The sequence below is a fragment of the Bos indicus x Bos taurus genome, chromosome 3 (assembly GCF_003369695.1).
Source record: "Bos indicus x Bos taurus breed Angus x Brahman F1 hybrid chromosome 3, Bos_hybrid_MaternalHap_v2.0, whole genome shotgun sequence".
Classification (NCBI taxonomy): domain Eukaryota; kingdom Metazoa; phylum Chordata; class Mammalia; order Artiodactyla; family Bovidae; genus Bos; species Bos indicus x Bos taurus.
This window is the reverse complement of record NC_040078.1, coordinates 93,483,560-93,503,399: the sequence shown is the minus strand read 5'-3', so window position 1 is coordinate 93,503,399 and position 19,840 is coordinate 93,483,560. Positions and strand designations below refer to the sequence as shown.

The following is a 19,840-nucleotide window of genomic DNA, read 5'->3' as shown; positions in this document are numbered from 1 at the left end:
TAACTTTTATTAAAACTAGAAAATAGTAAAATTCATCCATAGTCCGGCAATTTTAAAAAGTAAATATGTTAAAAGTCGTTTTTTGATTGTTTAATATTGTTCAAAAGTATATATGTTAAAAGTCATTTTCTGCTTGTTTAATCCTATTCTTCAGAGGTAACCAGTATATTTATATGTCCTTTCTTTTTTCCATATTTATAAAGGTATCTAAATATATTCATGTACTACACTACACACACATACATACTAACAATGTTAAAAAAATTTGACATGTATGTGAAGAAGATGAAAAATTTTATACATATTGCTCTTTCACGTTACAAATGGACAGATTTCCTGGTTTGAACATGTTGATAAACTTCCTTATTTTTTTAAGAAATTATTATAGTTTTTAACTGAAGGATAATTGCTTCACAGAATTTTGTTGTTTTCTGTCAGACATCAAATGAATGATAAACTTCCTTATTTTTAACAACTTTCTAGTATCCTTTTTCATGGCCATAAGGTTTTCAATTGATCCCTTCTGCTTTTCTGGTTAGATGGTTTACTTTTAATTTTATATGTGTTTTGTTTTTTGTTTTGCTGTTACAGTGCTCCAGTCAACATTCTTGTACATAATATCTTTACTTTCTCAAGCAGTTCTTTTTTTTTATCCTTTTTTTCCCTCCCACCATCCTCAAGCTAGTATTTCTGTAGGACAGAAGTAATTTAGACAATGTTTTAGTTAGAGGTGGCCCTGAAGATGCTGTACCGGTAAAGTGAAACCATAAAGCCCAAAGTGAAGTAATTACCCAGTGCCATACGACCAAGTTAGCAGTTAGTGATACAACTGTTGGAGAAGGCAATGGCACCCCACTCCAGTACTCTTGCCTGGAAAATCCCATGGATGGAGGAGCCTGGTAGGCTGCAGTCCATGGGGTCGCTGGGAGTCGGACACGACTGAGCGACTTCACTTTCACTTTTCATTTTCATGCATTGGAGGAGGAAATGGCAACCCACTCCAGTGTTCTTGCCTGGAGAATCCCAGGGACGGGGAAGCCTGGTGGGCTGCCGTCTATGGGGTCGCACAGAATCGGACACGATTGAAGTGACTTAGCAGCAGCAGCAGATACAACTGAGACCAGGTCTTTTGATCCAGAGGTGCTTAGCTGAAACTGATGCCTCCTGGCTTGTACCAGCTTGCAAGATCTGATTATGCATGCCTTTTTTTTTCCTATCTTTGCTTTCAGTGACATCATGCTAGCATATTCAAATTGGTCACTGCAGGATTATTTACACCCCCAAAATCAACAAATACTATCAGTAAGACCTCCTTCATCCAACATGAGCCTATTAAATATTTACTAGGAAACCACTGATTTAAATCTACCATCTTTCTACTTGTTTTCTTTTGTTCAATATCTTCTTTATTCCTTTTTTCCTCTTTGTCTTCTTTTCTGTTCATTGAGAATTCTTTATAATTTTATTTTGTCTGTTTTATGATCATATTAACTATACCTCTGGAGCTTTGTTTTTAGTGGTTTCATTAGGGTTTACATTCATCTTTAACTTATTCACAAACCCCCTTTAAATAATGTTATGACTGTTCACTGTAGTATGTTACATGAATCTTACAAAGTGTTTTTTTGGTTGCCTCTTCCTAGAAGCACATTTTACTATACATGTTATAAGCCCCTCCTCAGTGGGGCTTTTTGTCTTAAATAGTCAATATTTTTAAATTTTAATTAAAAAATTTTATTTATAGCTGCACTGGGTCTTCATTGCTGCACATGAGCTTTCTGTAGTTGCAGAGAACGGGGGCTACTCTAGTATGTGGGCTTCTCATTGCAGTGACTTCCCTTGTTGCAGAGCATGGACTCTAGAGCCCAGGTTCAGTAGTTGCGGTGCATGAGCCCAGTTACCCCAAGGCACGTGGAATCCTTCCAGACCAGGGATCAAACCCCTGTTCCCTGCATTGGCAGGCAAATTCTCAGCCATTGGACCATCAGGAAAGTCCCTCATCAATTATTTTTTGAACGAATTCTTAAAAAAGGAACCCTTATATTTTTTTCCACATGTTTATCATTTTCAGTGCTCCTTATTCCTGTATTATTGATCCAGAATTTCCTTTAGGATTATTTTCCTTCTGCCTGGAAAATCTGCCTTACCACTTCATATAGTACTGATTTGCTGGTGATATATTCTCTCAATGTCTGTGAGTTCTACTAGGTCTTTATTTACCTTTTTTTTGAAAGATATATTTGCTGAGTACAGAACTCTCTGTCAGCTTTACTTTATCTTGGTTCACTGTCTTTTTGGCTTTCACTGTTTTCAATTTAAAGTCTGTTATCATTCTTATTTTTTGTTCCCCTATACTTAATGTATATTTTACTTTGGTTACTTTTAGTATTTTTCTTTCTCACTGGTTTCAAACAGTTTTATTATGATGTACCTTGGTGTAGTTTTATCATGTTTTGTGTTATTGGGGTTTGTTGAGGCTCTTGGCTATATGAGTTATAGTTTTCATCAGATTTGAAAATTTTTCATCCATTATGGCTTAAACTATTTGTTTCTGGCTTTTGTCTCTCTCCATTGTCTCTTTTCCTGACTCCAGTTACAATATCTCTAAACTTCTTGATTGTTGTTCCACAATTCACTGATCTTGTTCATTTTTTTTAAGTTTTTTTTCCTCCTCGTGTTTTAATTTGTTACTTGCTCAGGTTTGCTAATCTGTGCTGCATTGTTTAGTCTGTTAATTTCATTGAGTTTACTTTTCAGACAATATATATTTTAGCTCTAAAAAAATTTCGACTCTTTTTTATATCTTCCATATTTTTCTTTGTCATGTTCATGCTTTTTTACCTTGAACAAATGGAGTATGTTTATAGTAATGTTGCAGGAAGAGGGACCTCTTCCAGGGCCCAAGAGTGGGCTCTTGTCTAACACTTGGAAATGAATTATCTGAGGAGACACACGTGTTGACAAAGCAATATGACTTTATGGGGAAGGGGCACCCAGGTAGAGAGTAGTAGGGTAAAGGAACCCAGGAGAATTGCTCAGCAAAACTTTCAGTCTCAAGTTTTATGGTGATGGGATTAGTTTCTGGGTTGTCTTTGGCCAATCCTTCTTTGATTGGCCAAAGACTCAGTCTTTCCTGGCGGTGCACACATTGCTCAGCCAAGATGGATGCCAGTGAAAAGGATTCTGGGAGGCGGTCAGACACCTTTTGACTTTTCCCAAACTCTTCCGGTTAATGGTGGCTTATTAGTTCTGTGTTCCTTACCAGGACCTCCTGTTGTAAAATAACTCACACAAATGATTACTATGGTGCCTGGCCAGAGTGGGTGGTTTCAGTCAGTGTGCTTCCCCTAACAGTAATTGTTTTAGTGGAGTTTATTTATAGTAATTGTTTAACATTAAAACAATTCTGTCATCTGTATCATTTCTATTGATTGATTAATCCATTCTTTACAGGTTGTAGTCTTCATTTCATTGCATGCCTCATAACTTGTGATTGAATGTTAGACATTATGAATTTTGCTTTGTTGGGTGTTAACGGAATTTTTGTATTCCATTAACTATTTAGGAGTTTGTTCTGGGATAGTTGTTTTTTAGAAGTGGTTTGATCCCTTTGAGATTTGCTTCTGTGTTTTGTTAGGCAGAATCCAGAACAGTCCTTATTATTCCAAGGCTGAACTGAAGCTGCTATTCAAACAGTAACCTCAGGATTCCATTGATGCTTTGTGTTAGGAGATCTTTCCATTGTGGTTTTGAGAATAAAACTATTCCTGGCCCTACGGGAACATTGGGAATTATTGTGCCTGCTCCTTTTCAGTGACTCTTTCCCTGGTCTTATTAGTTTCCTCATATTCATGTGTTGATTCACTAAAGACTCAAGGGAGCTCTCCAGATTTTCAGAGAGCTCTCCCTCTCTTCTCTGTGAGTTCTTTCAGAGATCCCTGTACTAAGCTTTATGTTGTCCATTGTTTGAAAACAGTCACTTTGTATATTTTGCTAAAGTTTTTAAATGTTTAAGATAGAAGGGTAAATCTGGTTTCTGTAGTCCATCATGGCTAAAAGCAGAAGTGTATATAATTGTTTTCATTAACATCCCTTTCAACATAGATATTATTTTCCATATTTAAAAAAATTTTTTTAGACTTCTTTTGACAGAAAAACTTTCCACTGATGGAAATCCAAACATAATTTTATATACTTATTTTAAAGATTTCTGTGTTCACAGATTCCACGGGACCCATTTATCAACTGATTTTATCTTTATCCTTTGGATTGGCAAGTTGCTTATCATATCTAACTAACTAATTCTCCTTGCATAAGCCTATTCTTTCTTAATATTATTTTTTATATTTATTCATTTGTTTGGCTGCACCGGGTCTTAGACCCTGCACACAGGATCTTTGATCTTCATTATGATGTGTGGGCTCTTTTCGTTAAGGCATGTGGGGTTTAGTTCCCCGACTAGGGGTTGTTGACTGAAAAGATGCACAATATGAGAGTTTTGAGTTAAGTTTTATTTGGGACAAAATCAGGACTGCAGTCCAGGAGCGGGTACCTCAGATAGCTCTGAGAGACTGCTCCAAAGAGGCAGTCGGACAAGGTCAATATATGATTTTGGTGAAGTGGGAGTTCAGTGCAGTCAAGCGCTTGCTTTACAAAAGGTTTTCTGCTGGTCAGAAGGAGCTGATGTCACCCTGAAGGGATTTAGTGCTTTTCTACACATGAAGAGATGCAAAGACTGGGATCATCTGAAAAGATCTAACTATATAAACATCTGTTCTACCAGATTCTCTGGAGCACAGAGTGCCTCACTCCACCCTGAGCTCACTCTAGGGGAAGTGCTAAAGGTCGACAGATGCAGCAGCACAGGCTCAACCTCCACAGAGACAGATGGCAAATGCCTTTGTTTTGTTGTTCAGTTGCTGGCAAATGCTTTTGGCAAGTGCCAGTTTGTAGTTGACAGGATGAAAGTTGGCTCCCCTGCATTGAGAGTGTGGAGTCTTAGCCACTAGACCACCAGAGAAGTCCCTCTTAATCTTTTTTTTTTTTTTTTGAGTTTTTTTGAATTGGAGAATTGGGAACATCCCCTGGAGATGGGCATGGCAACCCAGTCCAGTATTCTTGCCTGGAGAAGTCCATGGACAGAGGAGCATGGCAGGCTATAGTCCATGAGGTCACAAAGAGTTGGACATGACTGAACAACTAACACACACACATAGTTGATTATAATGTTTTGCCAATTGCTGCTGTACAGCAAAGTGACTCAATTATGCACATATATACACTCTACTTTTTGTTCTCTTCCGTTATGATTGATCACTGGATATTGAATGTAGTTCTGTCTGCCATACATTAGGATCTTGTTGTAAACGTAATGTCTACCAACCCCAGACTCGCAGTCCACCCCTCTCCCTCCTCCTGGCCTTTGGCAACCACACGTCTATCCTCTAGTTCTTTGAATCTGTTTCTGTTTTGTAGATAGGCTCATTGCACCATATTTTTGACTCCACATATAAGTGGAATCATAGTATTTTTCTTTTCTTTCTGATTTACCTCAGTTGGTATGATATTCTGTAGTTACATCGATGTTGCTGCTGCAAATAGCATTATTTCACACATTTTTGTGGCTGAGTAGTGTTCCATTGTACATACGTACCACATCTTCTTCATTCATTCATCTTTTGATGGACATGAGGTTGTGTCCATGTTTTCTCTATTTTGAACAATGCTGCTATGAACATAGTAGTGCATGTATCTGTTTGAATTATAGTTTTGTCTGGGTATATTCCCAGTAGTGGAATTGCTGGATTATATCGTAGTTCTGTTTACAGTTTTCTGAGACACCTCCATAGTGTTTTTCATAGTGGCTGTACCAACTTACATCTTCACCAACAGGGGATAGATATGAGGGTACCCTTTTCTTCACAGCCTCTTCAGAATTTGTTATTTTTAGACTTTTTAATGATGGCCATTCTGACAAGTGTAAGGTGGTACCTCATTGTAGTTTTGATTTGCATTTCTCTAATAATTAATGGTTTTTAGAAAAGGCGGAGGAACCAGAGATCCAGTTGCCAACATCCGCTGGATCATGGAAAAAGCAAGAAAGTTCCAGAAAAACATCTATTGCTGCTTTATTGACTATGCCAAAGCCTTTGACTGTGTGGATCACAATAAACTGTGGAAAATTCTGAAAGAGATGAGAATACCAGACCACCTGACATGCCTCTTGAGAAACCTATATGCAGGTCAGGAAGCAACAGTTAGAACTGGACATGGAACAACAGACTGGTTCCAAATAGGAAAAGGAGTCTGTCAAGGCTATATATTGTCACCCTGCTTATTTAACTTATATGCAGAGTACATCATGAGAAATGCTGGGCTGGAAGAAGCACAAGCTGGAATCAAGTTTGCCGGGAGAAATATCAATAACCTTAGATATGCAGATGACACCACCCTTATGGCAGAAAGTGAAGAGGAACTAAAGAGCCTCTTGATGAAAGTGAAAGAGGAGAGTGAAAAAGTTGGCTTAAACCTCAACATTCAGAAAATGAAGATCATGGCATCTGGTCCCATCATTCCATGGGAAATAGATGGGGAAACAGTGGAAACAGTGTCAGACTTTATTTTTTGGGGCTCCAAAATCACTGCAGATGGTGACTGCAGCCATGAAATTAAAAGACGCTTACTCCTTGGAAGGAAAGTTATGACCAACCTAGATAGCATATTCCAAAACAGAGACATTACTTTGTCAATAAAGGTCTGTCTAGTCAAGGTTTTGGTTTTTCCAGTGGTCATGTATGGATGTGAGGGTTGGACTGTGAAGAAAGCTGAGCGCAGAAGAATTGATGCTTTTGAACTGTGGTGTTGGAGAAGACTCTTCAGAGTCCCTTGGACTGCAAGGAGATCCAACCAGTCCATTCTAAAGGAGATCAGTCCTGGATGTTCTTTGGAAGGAATGATGCTAAAGCTGAAACTCCAGTACTTTGGCCACCTCATGCAAAGAGTTGACTCATTGGAAAAGACTCTGATGCTGGGAGGGATTGGGGGCAGCAGGAGAAGGGGAGAGAAGATGAGATGGCTGGATGGCATCACCGACTCGATGGACGTGAGTTTGAGTGAACTCTGGGAGTTGGTGATGGACAGGGAGGCCTGGCGTGCTGCAAATCATGGGGTTGCAAAGAGTTGGACACGACTGAGTGACTGAACGGAACTGAACTGAACTGAAGAGCATTATTATTTACATTTTAATCATTTTCATCCTCATTACTTTCTATTCCCTCTTCCTTCAAATATGAATGCTAGATGAGCCAGGAATTTATCTGTTTTGTTTATTGTTTTATCCCCAGAACATTTAGCAGTTATTTGCACATAATGGGATTCTTTATACATGTTTCTTTTTTTTTTTTACTTAAAAATTATTTATTTTTAATTGAATGACTGATTTTAGTCATACTGTCACTTTTTGGCTTACTCCACACTTCTAATTAACAAACATCTTAAACACTGTAATAGTTGAAAGAGATACTTATCATGTCGAGTACTTATGAAAAAATTTTTTTCTTCTCTCTTAGATTCAAGATAAGGCTAATCCAATTGATAAACATATTGAAGTCATGGTCAATAAGTATGGATTATCTCCCAGCCCAGTTGCTCCTCAGATGTTTGGGAATGCTGGAAAAGAGCACATGGAAAAATATGGTATGTTAAAAAAATTTAAGGCTTATTTTTAGTTATATACACATATTTATTAAGGAACTGTAGAGGATGCCAGTTTGTATAAAATATGAAATGGTTTTTCAATTAAGTTGAAATAGCCTTTGTTGAATTTAGTTGTATTTATACAAATGACATCATATTGGAAATACCTTGGATGTTCCAAAACAAGACACTAAAGTAGGAAAAATAACATAAATCTTCAACCATGGACTATAAATTGAGGCTTATCAGTTTTGAGTACAGTATTCTCAGTACTTGAATCCATCAGGAGTCCATCGTCATTTGTCAATCCATAGTGTTTTATTTTAAATTTAATTAAATTAATTTATTTATTTTTGGCTACACAGTGTCTTCTTTGCTGCATGGGCTTTTTCTTGTTTTGGCAAGTAGGAGCTACTCTCTAGTTCAGGGCACAGGGTTCTTACTGAGATGGCTTCTCCTGTTTTGTGAAGCATGGGTTCTGGGGCATGTGAATCTTCAGTAGTTGTGGCACATGGGTTTACCTGCCCCGTGCCATGTGGACTCTGCCCAGACCAGGGATTGAGCCCATGTCCTCTGCATTGGTAGGCGAATTTTTAACCACTGAAGTACCAGGGAAGTCACATAATGTTTTGGGAGAATGAAATTGCGTAGTTGATTTTTATTTTGTAGGTGAGCATCCTAGCTTTTTGACTGATGATCAGTGATTGATCTGCATTAGCCAGTTAGTTAAAGCATGGGGTAGTGCAGAAAGAGTTTTTTTTTTTCCTTTAATTTTTATTATATGACCCTGTGTTCTGTGAGATGAGAAAGAAAACAGTTATGCTTGAAAGTACAACATTCCTATTCTTTGCAGGAGAAATACCATAGGTTTGATAACCAAGATCAAGTAATCAGAAACGAAAGAAATCTTCAAGGAAGATGGTAGGATGGCATAGAGGAGACTGATAGTTTGGGGCCATGGGAATTTTCTTCCTTGTAGCTATTTGTTACCATTTTAAATTCTGTTCATTCCAGTCTGGCTTCCCCTCTTTCTCAATGCTACCACTGATCACCACATTGCCATAGGAAGTAAATACTGCTCAATACTGTTTTAATAGACCTCAGCACCATTAGTCCCTTTTGATCACTTCTTTCTTAAAACATTTTTCTCTTGGCATTTGTAACACCTCATTCTTCTGATTTTCCTTACCTCTTTGGCTATTCCTTGTCCATTTCCTTTTGAATTAAATAATTTATTTAAAATATTTAGCTCTTACTGTATTGCTGGCATTGTTCTAGGCACTGAAATATACAAGTACTGTTGTTCGATCGCTCAGTTGTGTCTGATACTTTGCAACTCCATGGACTGCAGCACGCCAGGCTTACCTGTCCTTCACTATCTCTTGGAGTTTGCTCAAACTCATGTCCATTGAGTCGATGATGCCATCCCACCATCTTGTCCTCTGTTCCCTTCTTCTCCTTTTGCCCTCAGTTTTTCCTAGCATCAGGGTCTTTTCTCATGAATTGGCACTTTGCATCAGGTGGCCAAAGTATTGGAGCTTCAGCTTCAGCATCAGTCCTTTCAATGAATATTTAGGCTTGATTGCCTTTAGGATTGACTGGTTTGATCGTGCTGTCTAAAGGATTCTCAAGAGTCTTCTCCAGCACCACAGTTCAAAAGCATCAATTCTTCAACGCTCAGCTTTCTTTATGGTCCCACTCTCACATCTGTACCTGAATACTGGAAAAACCATAGCTTTGAATTTGTGGACCTTTTTGGCAAAGCAGTGCCTCTGCTTTTTAATACACTAGGTTCTTCATAGCTTTTCTTCCAAGGAGCAATTGTCTTTTAATTTCATGGCTGCAGTCACCATCCACAGTGATTTTGGAGTCCAAGAAAATAAAGCCTGTCACTGCTTCTACTTTTTCCCCATCTATTTGCCGTGAAGTGATGGGACTGGATGCCATGACTTTTGTTTTTTGAACATTGAATTTTAAGTCAACTTCATCACTCTCTCTTACCTTCATCAAAAGGCTCTTGAATTCCTCTTCACTTTCTGTCATTAAGGTGGTGTTATCTGCATATCTGAGGTTTTTGATATTTCTCCCAGCAATCTTGATTCCAGCTTGTGCTTCATCCAGCCCCTCATTTAGCATGACGTACTCTGCAAGTAAGTTAAATAGGCAGGGTGACAGTATAGAGCCTTGATGTACTCCTTTCCCAGTTTTGAACCAATCTGTTGTTCCATGTCCAGTTCTAACTGTTGCTTCTTGACCTGCGTACAGATTTTTAAGGAGACGGGTAAGGTGTTTTGGTATTCCCATATCTTTAAGAATTTTCCACAGTTTTTTCTGATCCATACAGTCAAAGGCTTTAGTGTAGTCAGTGAAGCATAAGTAGATGTTTTTCTGGAATTCGCTTGCTTTTCTCATAATCCAGCAGATGTTGGCAATTTGATCTCTGGTTCCTCTGCCTTTTCTAAATCCAACTTCTACGTCTGGAAGTTTTCAGTTCACGTACAGGTGAAGCCTAGCTTGAGGGATTTTGAGCATTACCTTGCTAGTGTGTGGAATGAGTGTAATTTTGGTTTAGTTTGAACGTTCTTTGACATTGCCCTTTTTTAGGACTGGAATGAAATTGATCTTATCCAGTTCTGTGGCCACTGCTGAGTTTTCCAAATTTGATGGCAATGAGTGCAGCACTTTTGCAGCATCATCTTTAGGATATGAAATAGCTCAGCTGGAATTCCATCCCCTCCACTGGCTTTGTTCATAGTTTGGCTTCCTAAGGCCTACTTGACTTCACACTCTATGGTATCTGGCTCTAGGTGAGTGACCACACCACTGTGGTTATCCAGGTCATTAACACCTTTTTTTTTAATGCAGTTCCTGTATATAATCTTGTCACCTCTTCTTAATCTCTTCTGCTTCTATTAGGTCCTTATCATTTCTGTCCTTTATTGTGCCCATCTTTGCATGAAATAGTCCCTTGGTATCTCTAATTTTCTTGAAGAGATCTCTAGTCTTTCCCATTCTATTGTTTTCTTCTATTTCTTTGCATTGTTCACTTAAGAAGGCTTTCTATCTCTCCTTGCTATTCTTTGGAATATCAGTATTCCAATATCTGCAAATATCCAATGTCTGCATATCAATTAACTATTGCTGTGTAACAAACTACTCCCAAATTCAGTTTTTATTAAACAATGATTATTATCAAAGTTTACAAGTTTGTAGATTGACTGGGAAACAGTGGATCTACGGAGAAGGAAATGGCAACCCATTCCAGTATTCTTGCTTGGAGAATCCCATGGACGGAGGCGCCTGGTGGGCTACAGTCCATGGGATCGCTAAGAGTCGGACACGACTGAGCGACTTCACTTTCACTTTTCATTTTCATGCATTGAAGAAGGAAATGGCAACCCACTCCAGTGTTCTTGCCTGGAGAATCCTAGGGACCAGGGAGCCTGGTGGGCTGCCGTCTATGGAATTGCACAGAGTTGGACATGACTGAAGTGACTTAGCAGCAGCAGCAGCAGTGGATCTAAGTCATGCTCAGCTCTTTTTGTCTGGGTTGATCATATGAGTGTAGGTTGGGTGTCCGTTTTACTCCTGTTTGGCTGGGTGTCTCATCCTCTTCCTGGGACCAGCGGGCCACCTCTGGCATGTCCTTTTCATAGTCACAGCAGAAGCAGAAGAGAGTAATCTGCAATATGCAAGGTATTTTGAGACTTGACCAAAGCAAGTCATATGAAAAACTTGGAATCAAGGGATAGGGAAATATACTCTACTTTTTTAAAGGTAGGAATCTGCAAAGTCAGATCATAAAGGGAAAAAGAATTAGGGATATCAATGAAGTCATTCTCAAGCAACAAATAAGCAGAGGAGATGTGTGGTATTTGCTTAAATTTCTAGTAGGGGGAGACAGTAGCATATGAACAAAATAAAGATAATTTCAAATAATGATTAGTAGCTGTGAAGAAAATAAAACAAGGTAATGCATTTGTTGGGGGGGGCTAGGGTAGTCAATGATGGAGTGTTTACCTGTATATCCAGTTTTCACCTTCACATCTCTGCTTGTGTGTGTAACAGATGTCTCAAATTTCACATGTTTATGTGCAGACTCAAAGAGTCAAGGAATCATGGTGGTGACTGAACCCAGCATTTTTTAAAAATATGAAATTTGTTGTTGTGTAGTATAACTCAAGTCAGAGAAATGCACGCAACATAAATATACAGCTTAGTGAATTCTCCCAAAGCCCATATCTGTAACCTAATTTACCTCCCAGGTCAAAAATAGAATGCTAACACCTAAGAATCCTCTCTGTAGAAAATTTGTATCTTAAAAATTTTGTGGCTTTCGTTTTTATTGTAAAAACTTGTTTGGTCCTCCTGTCTACAAATTACACCTGCAAAATCTCTTTGGGTCCTTTCTGAGATGGCTGAGGGGCAACCTTCTTAAACTCCTAAGCAGTCCTTTGAGAGGAATTGTGAGGCACAGCTCTTTTCTCTTTAGAGAGCTTTTTTTCTGTATGAAAAGTATTCTGAGGCATCGTCTTTGTTTTTTTCTGAGTCTTAAAAGATTTGTCACAACCTGGGCTTCATTTTTGGACCATGCTTTTCTGGCAGTGCACTGGCTTTGATCTTTGCTCAAAGACTATTTGTTAATTTTAGCATCTTTTACCACTTTGAGAGTCTGAGAATTTTTAAAACTATGAAGTCCTGGATTGTTTTTGTTTAATAGTCCTTTCTGCAATATAGCATTATAGAATTTTACTATAAGCAGCAAGAATCAGTCATGTGGCAGTTTCAATATTTTGTTTATTATCTAGTTTCTACATAACTTTTGGTAATAGTAGTATTATAATTTCTGCTTCTATTGTAACAGGGGTCTCCTTTTCCTCAGTTTTCAGGAAGATTTTGTTCTTTTGTAAACTGTCATCTGCAGCATCCTCAGTTTCTTTGGTTTCTTCGAGGCACTTCAGTTTTTTTCACTAGCAATGTTCCAAACTTTGGAATTAGAATGGTTCCAAAGCCATTCACATGTTTTACATTTTTGTTCAGTATAACTCCATTTCCACTGTATTAGTCTGCTTGGGCTGATATAGAAAATATCATAGACTGGGTAGCTCAAACAAGGAAATTTATTTCTCATAGTTCTAGAGGCTGGGAAGTATAAAATCAAAATGTATGATAGGGTTTATATCATACTAAAGCCTCTTTTCTTAGGTCATAGGTGACCTCCACCTCACTGTGTATTCACATGACCTGTTCTTTTGTGTGGGTGCAGAGACAGAGGGAGAGAGAAAATTCTCTGTGTTCTTTTTTTAAGGATTCTTATAAGAGCACTAATCCTGTCTGGAGAGTCTCACCCTCATGACCTCATATACCATGATTATTATACCTCTGCAAATACCCATCTCCAAATACCATCACATTGGTTGTTAGGACATCTGCAAATGAATTCTGAGGGGACACAGTTAAGTCTATAGCATTCAGGTACCAAAATATGTGTTAATATTATAAATTACTGTGTTACAGTGAGACTGTTTAAAAACCATTTCTTGTTTTAATTCCTGCTGTCTAGTCTTCCCATATGTAAGCTCACTGGCCTTTCAGTGTGTTCAATAAGCCAAACTTATTCCTTGTACCACAGTCTTATATTTTCTTTGGCTACAGTGCTCTTTATTCTTTTAAGGTCAACTCTTTTTGCTGTTTAGGTCTTTAAAAAAAACCTCTTATATCTACAACACTTTACAGAAGTATTTCTGCTTGGATGTCTGATAGATCTTTCAAATTTAATAGGTCTGAAACTGAAATACTAATTGTCTCCTTGAACTTCCACCTTCCCCATTGTTTCCTCCTGAAGTTTCTCCTATCCAGAAAATGATAACTCTGTCTTTCTAGGACCTATGACCCGCCTTTTCATTTTTCTTGTACTCAATATTCAATATATCAGCAAACCTTTTTACTCATTTCTCAGAATATCTATAAATATGAGAAATAGAAATATTTCTCTACATTTCCCCCACTTCTGTAGTGCAGACTATCATAATTTCTCACCTGGAGTATAGGAGTCTCCTAAATGGATTTTCTGCTTCTGCACATGCATCTGTACAGTCAATTTTTTCTTTTTTCCAGATCAGTGCTTTTCAAATATAAACTAGATCATTTCATTCCTCTGCTCAAAACTCTATTGTGTTCTTACCACACTCAGATTGAAACCTTCAGGTCTTTTTATGGCCTACAAACTTCTATATGTTCTGACCTTCAACCCTCATTTTCTCTTTGACTTCATTTCCTACCATTTTTTTTCTTTCACCTCTCTGCTCCAGCCTCAAACACAGTAAGCACATTGCTACTTCATTCAGGGCCTTAGCCTTGCTATTTCAACTTCTGAAACACTCTAAGATATCAGTGCTAACTTTCTTACTTCCGTCAGGTCTTTGCTCAAATGTCATCTTCTGCTTTCTTTCATCACCCTCATTCCCAGAATTGCCTATCCTCTGTCTTCTGCTTTAACATTTTCTATAGCACTTATAAAAATCTGGCTCTATGTATTTTCTTATTTCTTGAATGTCTCTTCCAACCAGAATTGAAGTCCACAGTTCAGTCAGTTCAGTCGCTCAGTCTTGTTCGACTTTTTGCGGCCCATGGACTGCAGCACGCCAAGCTTCCCTGTCCATCAACAACACCTGGAGCTTGCTCAAACTCATGTCCATCGAGTTGGTGATGCCACTCAACCATCTCATCCTCTGTTGTCCCCTTCTCCTCCTGCGTTCAATCTTCCCCAGCCTCGGGGTCTTTTCCAGAGAGCAAGCTCTTCGCATCAGCTGGCCAAAGTATTGGAGCTTCAGCTTCAGCATCAGTCCATCCAATGAATATTCAGGACTGTTTTCCTTTGTGATTGACTGGTTTGATCTCCTTGCAGTCCAAGGGCCTCTTCTCCAACAACATAGTTCAAAAGCATCAATTATTCGGTTCTGAGCTTTCTTTATGGTCCAACTCTCACGTCCATACATGACTACTGGAAAAACTATAGATTTGACTAGACAGACCTTTGTTGGCAAAGTAATGTTTCTGCTTTTTAATATGCTGTTTAGATTTGTCATAGCTTTTCTTCCAAGGAGCAAGCGTCTTTTAATTTCATGGCTGCAGTCACCATCTGCAGTGATTTTGGAGCCCAAGAAAATAAAGTCTCTCATTGTTTCCATTGTTTTCCCATCTATTTGCCATGAAGTGATGGGACTGGATGTCATGATCTTCATTTTTTGAATGTTGGGTTTTAAGCCAGCTTTTTCACTCTTCTCTTTCACTTTCATCAAGAGGCTCTTTTGTTCCTCTTTGCTTTCTGCCATAAGGGTGGTGTCATCTGCATTTCTGAGGTTATTAATATTTCTCCCGGCAATCTTGATTCCAGCTTGTGCTTCATCCAGCTCAGCATTTTGCATGATGTACTCTGCATATAAGTTAAACAAGCAAGGTGACAGTGTACAACCTTGATGTACTCCTTGCCCAATTTGGAGCCAGTGTGTTGTTTCATGTCCAGTTCTAACTGTTGCTTCTTGACCTGCTTACAAATTCCTCAAGAGGCAGGTCAGGTGGTCTGGTATTCCCATCTCTTGAAGAATTTTCCGGTCTGTTGTGATCCACTTAGTCAAAGGCTTTTGTGTAGTCAATAAAGCAGAAGTAGATGTTTTTCTGGAACTCTGTTGCTTTTTCTACGATGTAACGGATGTTGGCAATTTGATCTCTGGTTCCTCTGCCTTTTGTAAATCCGGCTTGAACACCTGAAAGTTCTCGGTTTACATACTATTGAAGCCTCTCTTAGAGAATTTTGTGCATTACTTTGCTAGCATGTGAGATGAGTGCAATTGTGCATTACTTTGAACATTCTTTGGCATTGCCTTATTGGGATTGGAATGAAAACTGACCTTTTTGAGTCCTGTGGCCACTGCTGAGTTTTCCAAATTTGCTGGCATATTGAGTGCAGCACTTTCACAGCATCGTCTTTTAGGATTTGAAATAGCTCAACTGGAATTCCATCACCTCCACTAGCTTTGTTCATAGTGATGTTTCTTAAGGCCCACTTGACTTCACATTCCAGGATGTCTGGCTCTAGGTAAGTTATCACACTATTGTGGTTATCTGGGTCATGAAGATCTTTCTTGTATAGTTCTTCTGTGTATTCTTGCTACTTCTTAATACCTTCTGCTTCTGTTAGGTCCTTACTGTTTCTGTCCTTTATTGTGCCCATCTTTGCATGAAATGTGCCCTTGGTATCTCTAATTTTCTTGAAGAGATCTCTAGTCTTTCCCATTCTATTATTTTCCTCTATTTCTTTTTATTGATCACTGAGAAATGCTTTCTTATCTCTCCTTGCTGTTCTTTGGAACTCTGCATTCAGATAGGTATATCTTTCCTCTTCTCCTTTGCCTTTAGCTTCTCTTCATTTGTCAACTCTTTGTAAGGGCTCACTGATTTTTGTTTGTTTTATTCCCTGCTCTTTGACTGTTACTTAGAAGAGTGCCTGGCATAGAACAGATATTCTGTAATTAATTAATCTTAGAGGCCCTTTTCTTCATCATTCTAATTAAAGTGGATCCCTCCTGTTATTATTTTTAATAGATAGTTTCCTATTGCTTTCCTTCATAGCACTTAGCTCTATTTATATTCATATATTTATTGTATATAGTTTTACTTGTTTAATTTTGTGTTCCTTATTTCTCTTATAAACTTGTTTGAAAGTAGAAATTATGTTTATTTTGTTTACCTTCAATCCATGCAGCCTAGCAACAGTGGTTGGCATGTAATCTGGCCAGAAAAAAGGGTTTTCCCCCTCTTTTTTTTCTACAGTCTCTAGGATATTTAAATGTTCAGTAACTGTTTTTTTTAATGAATGAATGAATACATTTCCATACCCATATTATCTCATTCAATTCTCACAACAATCCATTGTAGGAAATGTTATTATTGTACTATTATAATTGTACTATTAGTACAATTGTTATAATTGTACTATTAAGTACAATTCTGGCTTCAGGATCTCATATATATATTTAATATATATCTCATATATATATATATATATATTATATATATATTTTTTTCTTTCTCTTTCATGGTTTCCTTCCTTCCTTTCTTTCTCTCTCTCTCCCCCCTTTGTTTCTTCCTTCATTTGTCTTTGTTTCTTCCTTCCTTCCTTTCTTTCTTTAAATGGTGTTGAGAAAGTGTCCTTTAATTCTTTCAAAAGATTACAACACCTTGGATCTCCTGTACTTTTCTCACCCTTCCCTATAGTCATGATTTGATTTATTGCAACATTTTTTTCACTTTTTGCAGCAACATTTCAACATTTTTCTACAAGTGTTTCACTCTTAGGGGGAGTCTTTCTCTTCTGGGTGGTAGTTTCAGAGCAATTGTAAGCCTACCACTAACTCCCCACTCCTCTCCTCTGCAGTGTTTTCAGACTGCCCTTCTTCCCTAGAGGTATCCTGTGGACGTGAGAGCTGTTACTGTGGAAGTTACTGGCAGATATTTGGTTACTTTTCTTTTCACCTTTATCTTTTTTTCCCACTTATAGGTAATTTGAAGTTTTGTGTTTTCTTTTGTCTAGTTATGCTGAGGGTATGACTTTGTGCAGTTTTATTTGTTCTTCTTGTTTATTGGTATTGTTTTTGAGGATACAGAGATTTTGGCCACTTCCATTGCCCTCAGCTAGCTGGAAATCCTGTGTCTGGTGCGTTTTCAATCTTTTCTAAAGTTTTACATTAGTCATAGTAGTTGGATAGTTTTTTCTAGCCTAAAATTTGAAGTATAAATGTACGAAATGTTATTCTTCATCCAGTAGATTTCTAGTGAATTGTAGAATTTCATTGAGTTTCAAGTTGTCACTTGAAATTGCCATTTTTGAATGTGTCCTAGAAATGAATAGGTAAGAATGTTTGTAGTAGCTTACATTCTGCCATAAAGTCAGGAGATTTTTGTGGCTTCAAAGTTTGATTCCAGGAGATTGAGATCTTCTTATACCATGCATATTCTTAAAACAACCAAAAATGTGAATTGGCAGTTCAGAATCAGGAGTCAGCAAGCCCTCTATCTGTGTCCTGGCTTCATAAATACATGGTAAGGGATTGGCTGAATATTTTTCAAAGGGTTGCTACCTTGTATAGATTAATTTGATCCCATAGTAAGAAAACAAGAAGGAAAGACATAATATCTACTGAATATCTCCATTTTAGACACTATACCAGGTGCTTTTATATAGTTTATCTGCCCTTCTTCCTATAAATCCGTGTATGAATTGCTTATAAATCTTCTAATGGATGATAGTAAAGCATTTGTACTTCCTGTGACAAGAAACTTGCCACAGACACTACTCATTCCATTTTTCTGGGTGATTCTAATTGTTACAGTGCCCTTTTTCATGTTGAATTCAAATCTCTCTCCCTATAGTTTCTGTCTTCTGAGACTCATATTAATAGAACAAGCCTCTTTCACCTTATTGCCTGTCAAATATCTGAAGCCAGACAGACCTTGTTCCTTTAACTGTTTCTCATTATGTTACTGAAATGCACGTCCATGTGCCTGATGCACAGAGAGGCCAAACAAGTCTGAAATTTTAGAGTTTGGAACAGAGAAAGGTTTATGGAGGAGATGCAAGAAGGGTGGCTCATGCCTTAAAACCCCAAAAGCTTTCATCAAATCTCTTTTATAGGAAAGGTGAGGAGGGGTGTGGTTAGTTATCGTAAACTTCTTGGGGCCACGTCCTTTGTTCTAGAAGTCAGGTCATAGTCAGGTAATGAAGTTCCTGTAAATCTCTACCAGCAAATGTTATTTTTTTCTTCTAATAAGAACGGGCAAGGTCCCAAGGGCCAGTTTCGCCCCTGAAGTCCTAGTCCTGGCTAAGAGGAGGAGGTAGACCTCAGTTGGTCCCCAGACCCTGCCCAGCTGTCATCACTGAGGGAGCCAGGCACCCAACCCAACTGGCCCTGAGGCTCCTCACGTCTCCCAAATGGGGAGGAGGAAGTGGGTAGGGACAGGTCTCACAGACTGTGACCCAGGCAGACTGCCATTGCTATTAGGTCTCAGAGACAGGAATGGGGGAGAGGTTCACTGCTGCTTCAAGGCCTGGCCCTGCCAGTGTGTGATCTTGGGGAGGGTTCTAGAGCCTTGCAGGACATAGCCCCTACCTGTTCCCTGGGCCCTCCAGCTCATCCACTGGTCCAAGGCCAGGTGAGCTAGAAGGCCCCTGGAAGAAGACCGGGATTTGCCTTTTAATTCACTCTACACCTGATGACCACCACTCCAATGGGCTCATTGACAGTTGGCTGTTTATGGGAGGGGCCCACTAATGATATTGCAGTAACCTTTGCCTCCTAATGACTGCATGCTAATGTCTGCACTTGTCTGGGTTCTATTACAATTGTTTCATTACCCATCATCACCAGACTAATTCCTGTACTGTGATCGCATGTAAGCTTTTCTGGTAATCTCATCACACTGGTGATTCACATTGAGTTTATAGTGGAACAGACCCTCAGAGCTTTTCTCATGGCTGCTGCTCCTTTTCTTAGGCAGTTTTGGGTATTCAAGAATAGAACTGGGCATTTAATTAATTATATTCTGAGCCATCTCATTGATAAATCTCTTCGAAGTCTATTTGAATCCAACATTGTAGCAGTCTCTCCCAGTTTCAGATTTGATGAGCATAACTTTAATTTTCTAATCCAATTTTTAGAATAATTACCCAGAGCATGGCTGAAGTTAGAGATTAGTAGTAGAGACTTTTCTCTAAGTTACTACATTGATCAGTGCCTTTCATTGATCAGCGATTCTGTGTTCTGTTGGCTCTTAAAATCCTCTTATGATGTGGTCAGTTAAGTTGGAAAATGCTTCATACTTTAACTCCCTTTTGGACAGTCATAATACACATGCAATGGTAAAGGCTCTGAATGTTTTGCCATAAAGAAATTAGTTTAACTTTGTTTAAGCAAGTGCTACATAAACTTGACAGAAGAATCTGTATATTTTTAATAACATCCCCAAGCCCCTGAAAACCAAAAGGAAACAAAGCTCACTTTACAGGATTTCCTTATCTTGTCCCAAAAGATGATCTTAAAGATTGTCCATTGTTGGGACTTCCCTGGTGGTCCACCTGGCTAAGACT

The 19,840-nt window shown here is 38.4% G+C and overlaps 1 protein-coding gene across 7 annotated transcripts in view; it reads left to right on the top strand.

Annotated features, from left to right (window-relative positions):
* The window catches only part of SCP2 (sterol carrier protein 2), a 197,114-nt gene that overhangs the window by 20,867 nt on the left and 156,407 nt on the right, over positions 1-19,840 (top strand). For all 7 annotated transcript variants that reach the window (XR_003510367.1, XM_027537222.1, XM_027537223.1 and 4 more), the window contains one exon: positions 7,569-7,695. Coding sequence is in view for 6 of the 7 variants with exons in the window: in XM_027537222.1 (XP_027393023.1) it covers positions 7,569-7,695 (127 nt within the window). In the remaining variant the exon portion in view is untranslated. The remainder of the gene's footprint in view (positions 1-7,568; positions 7,696-19,840) is intronic.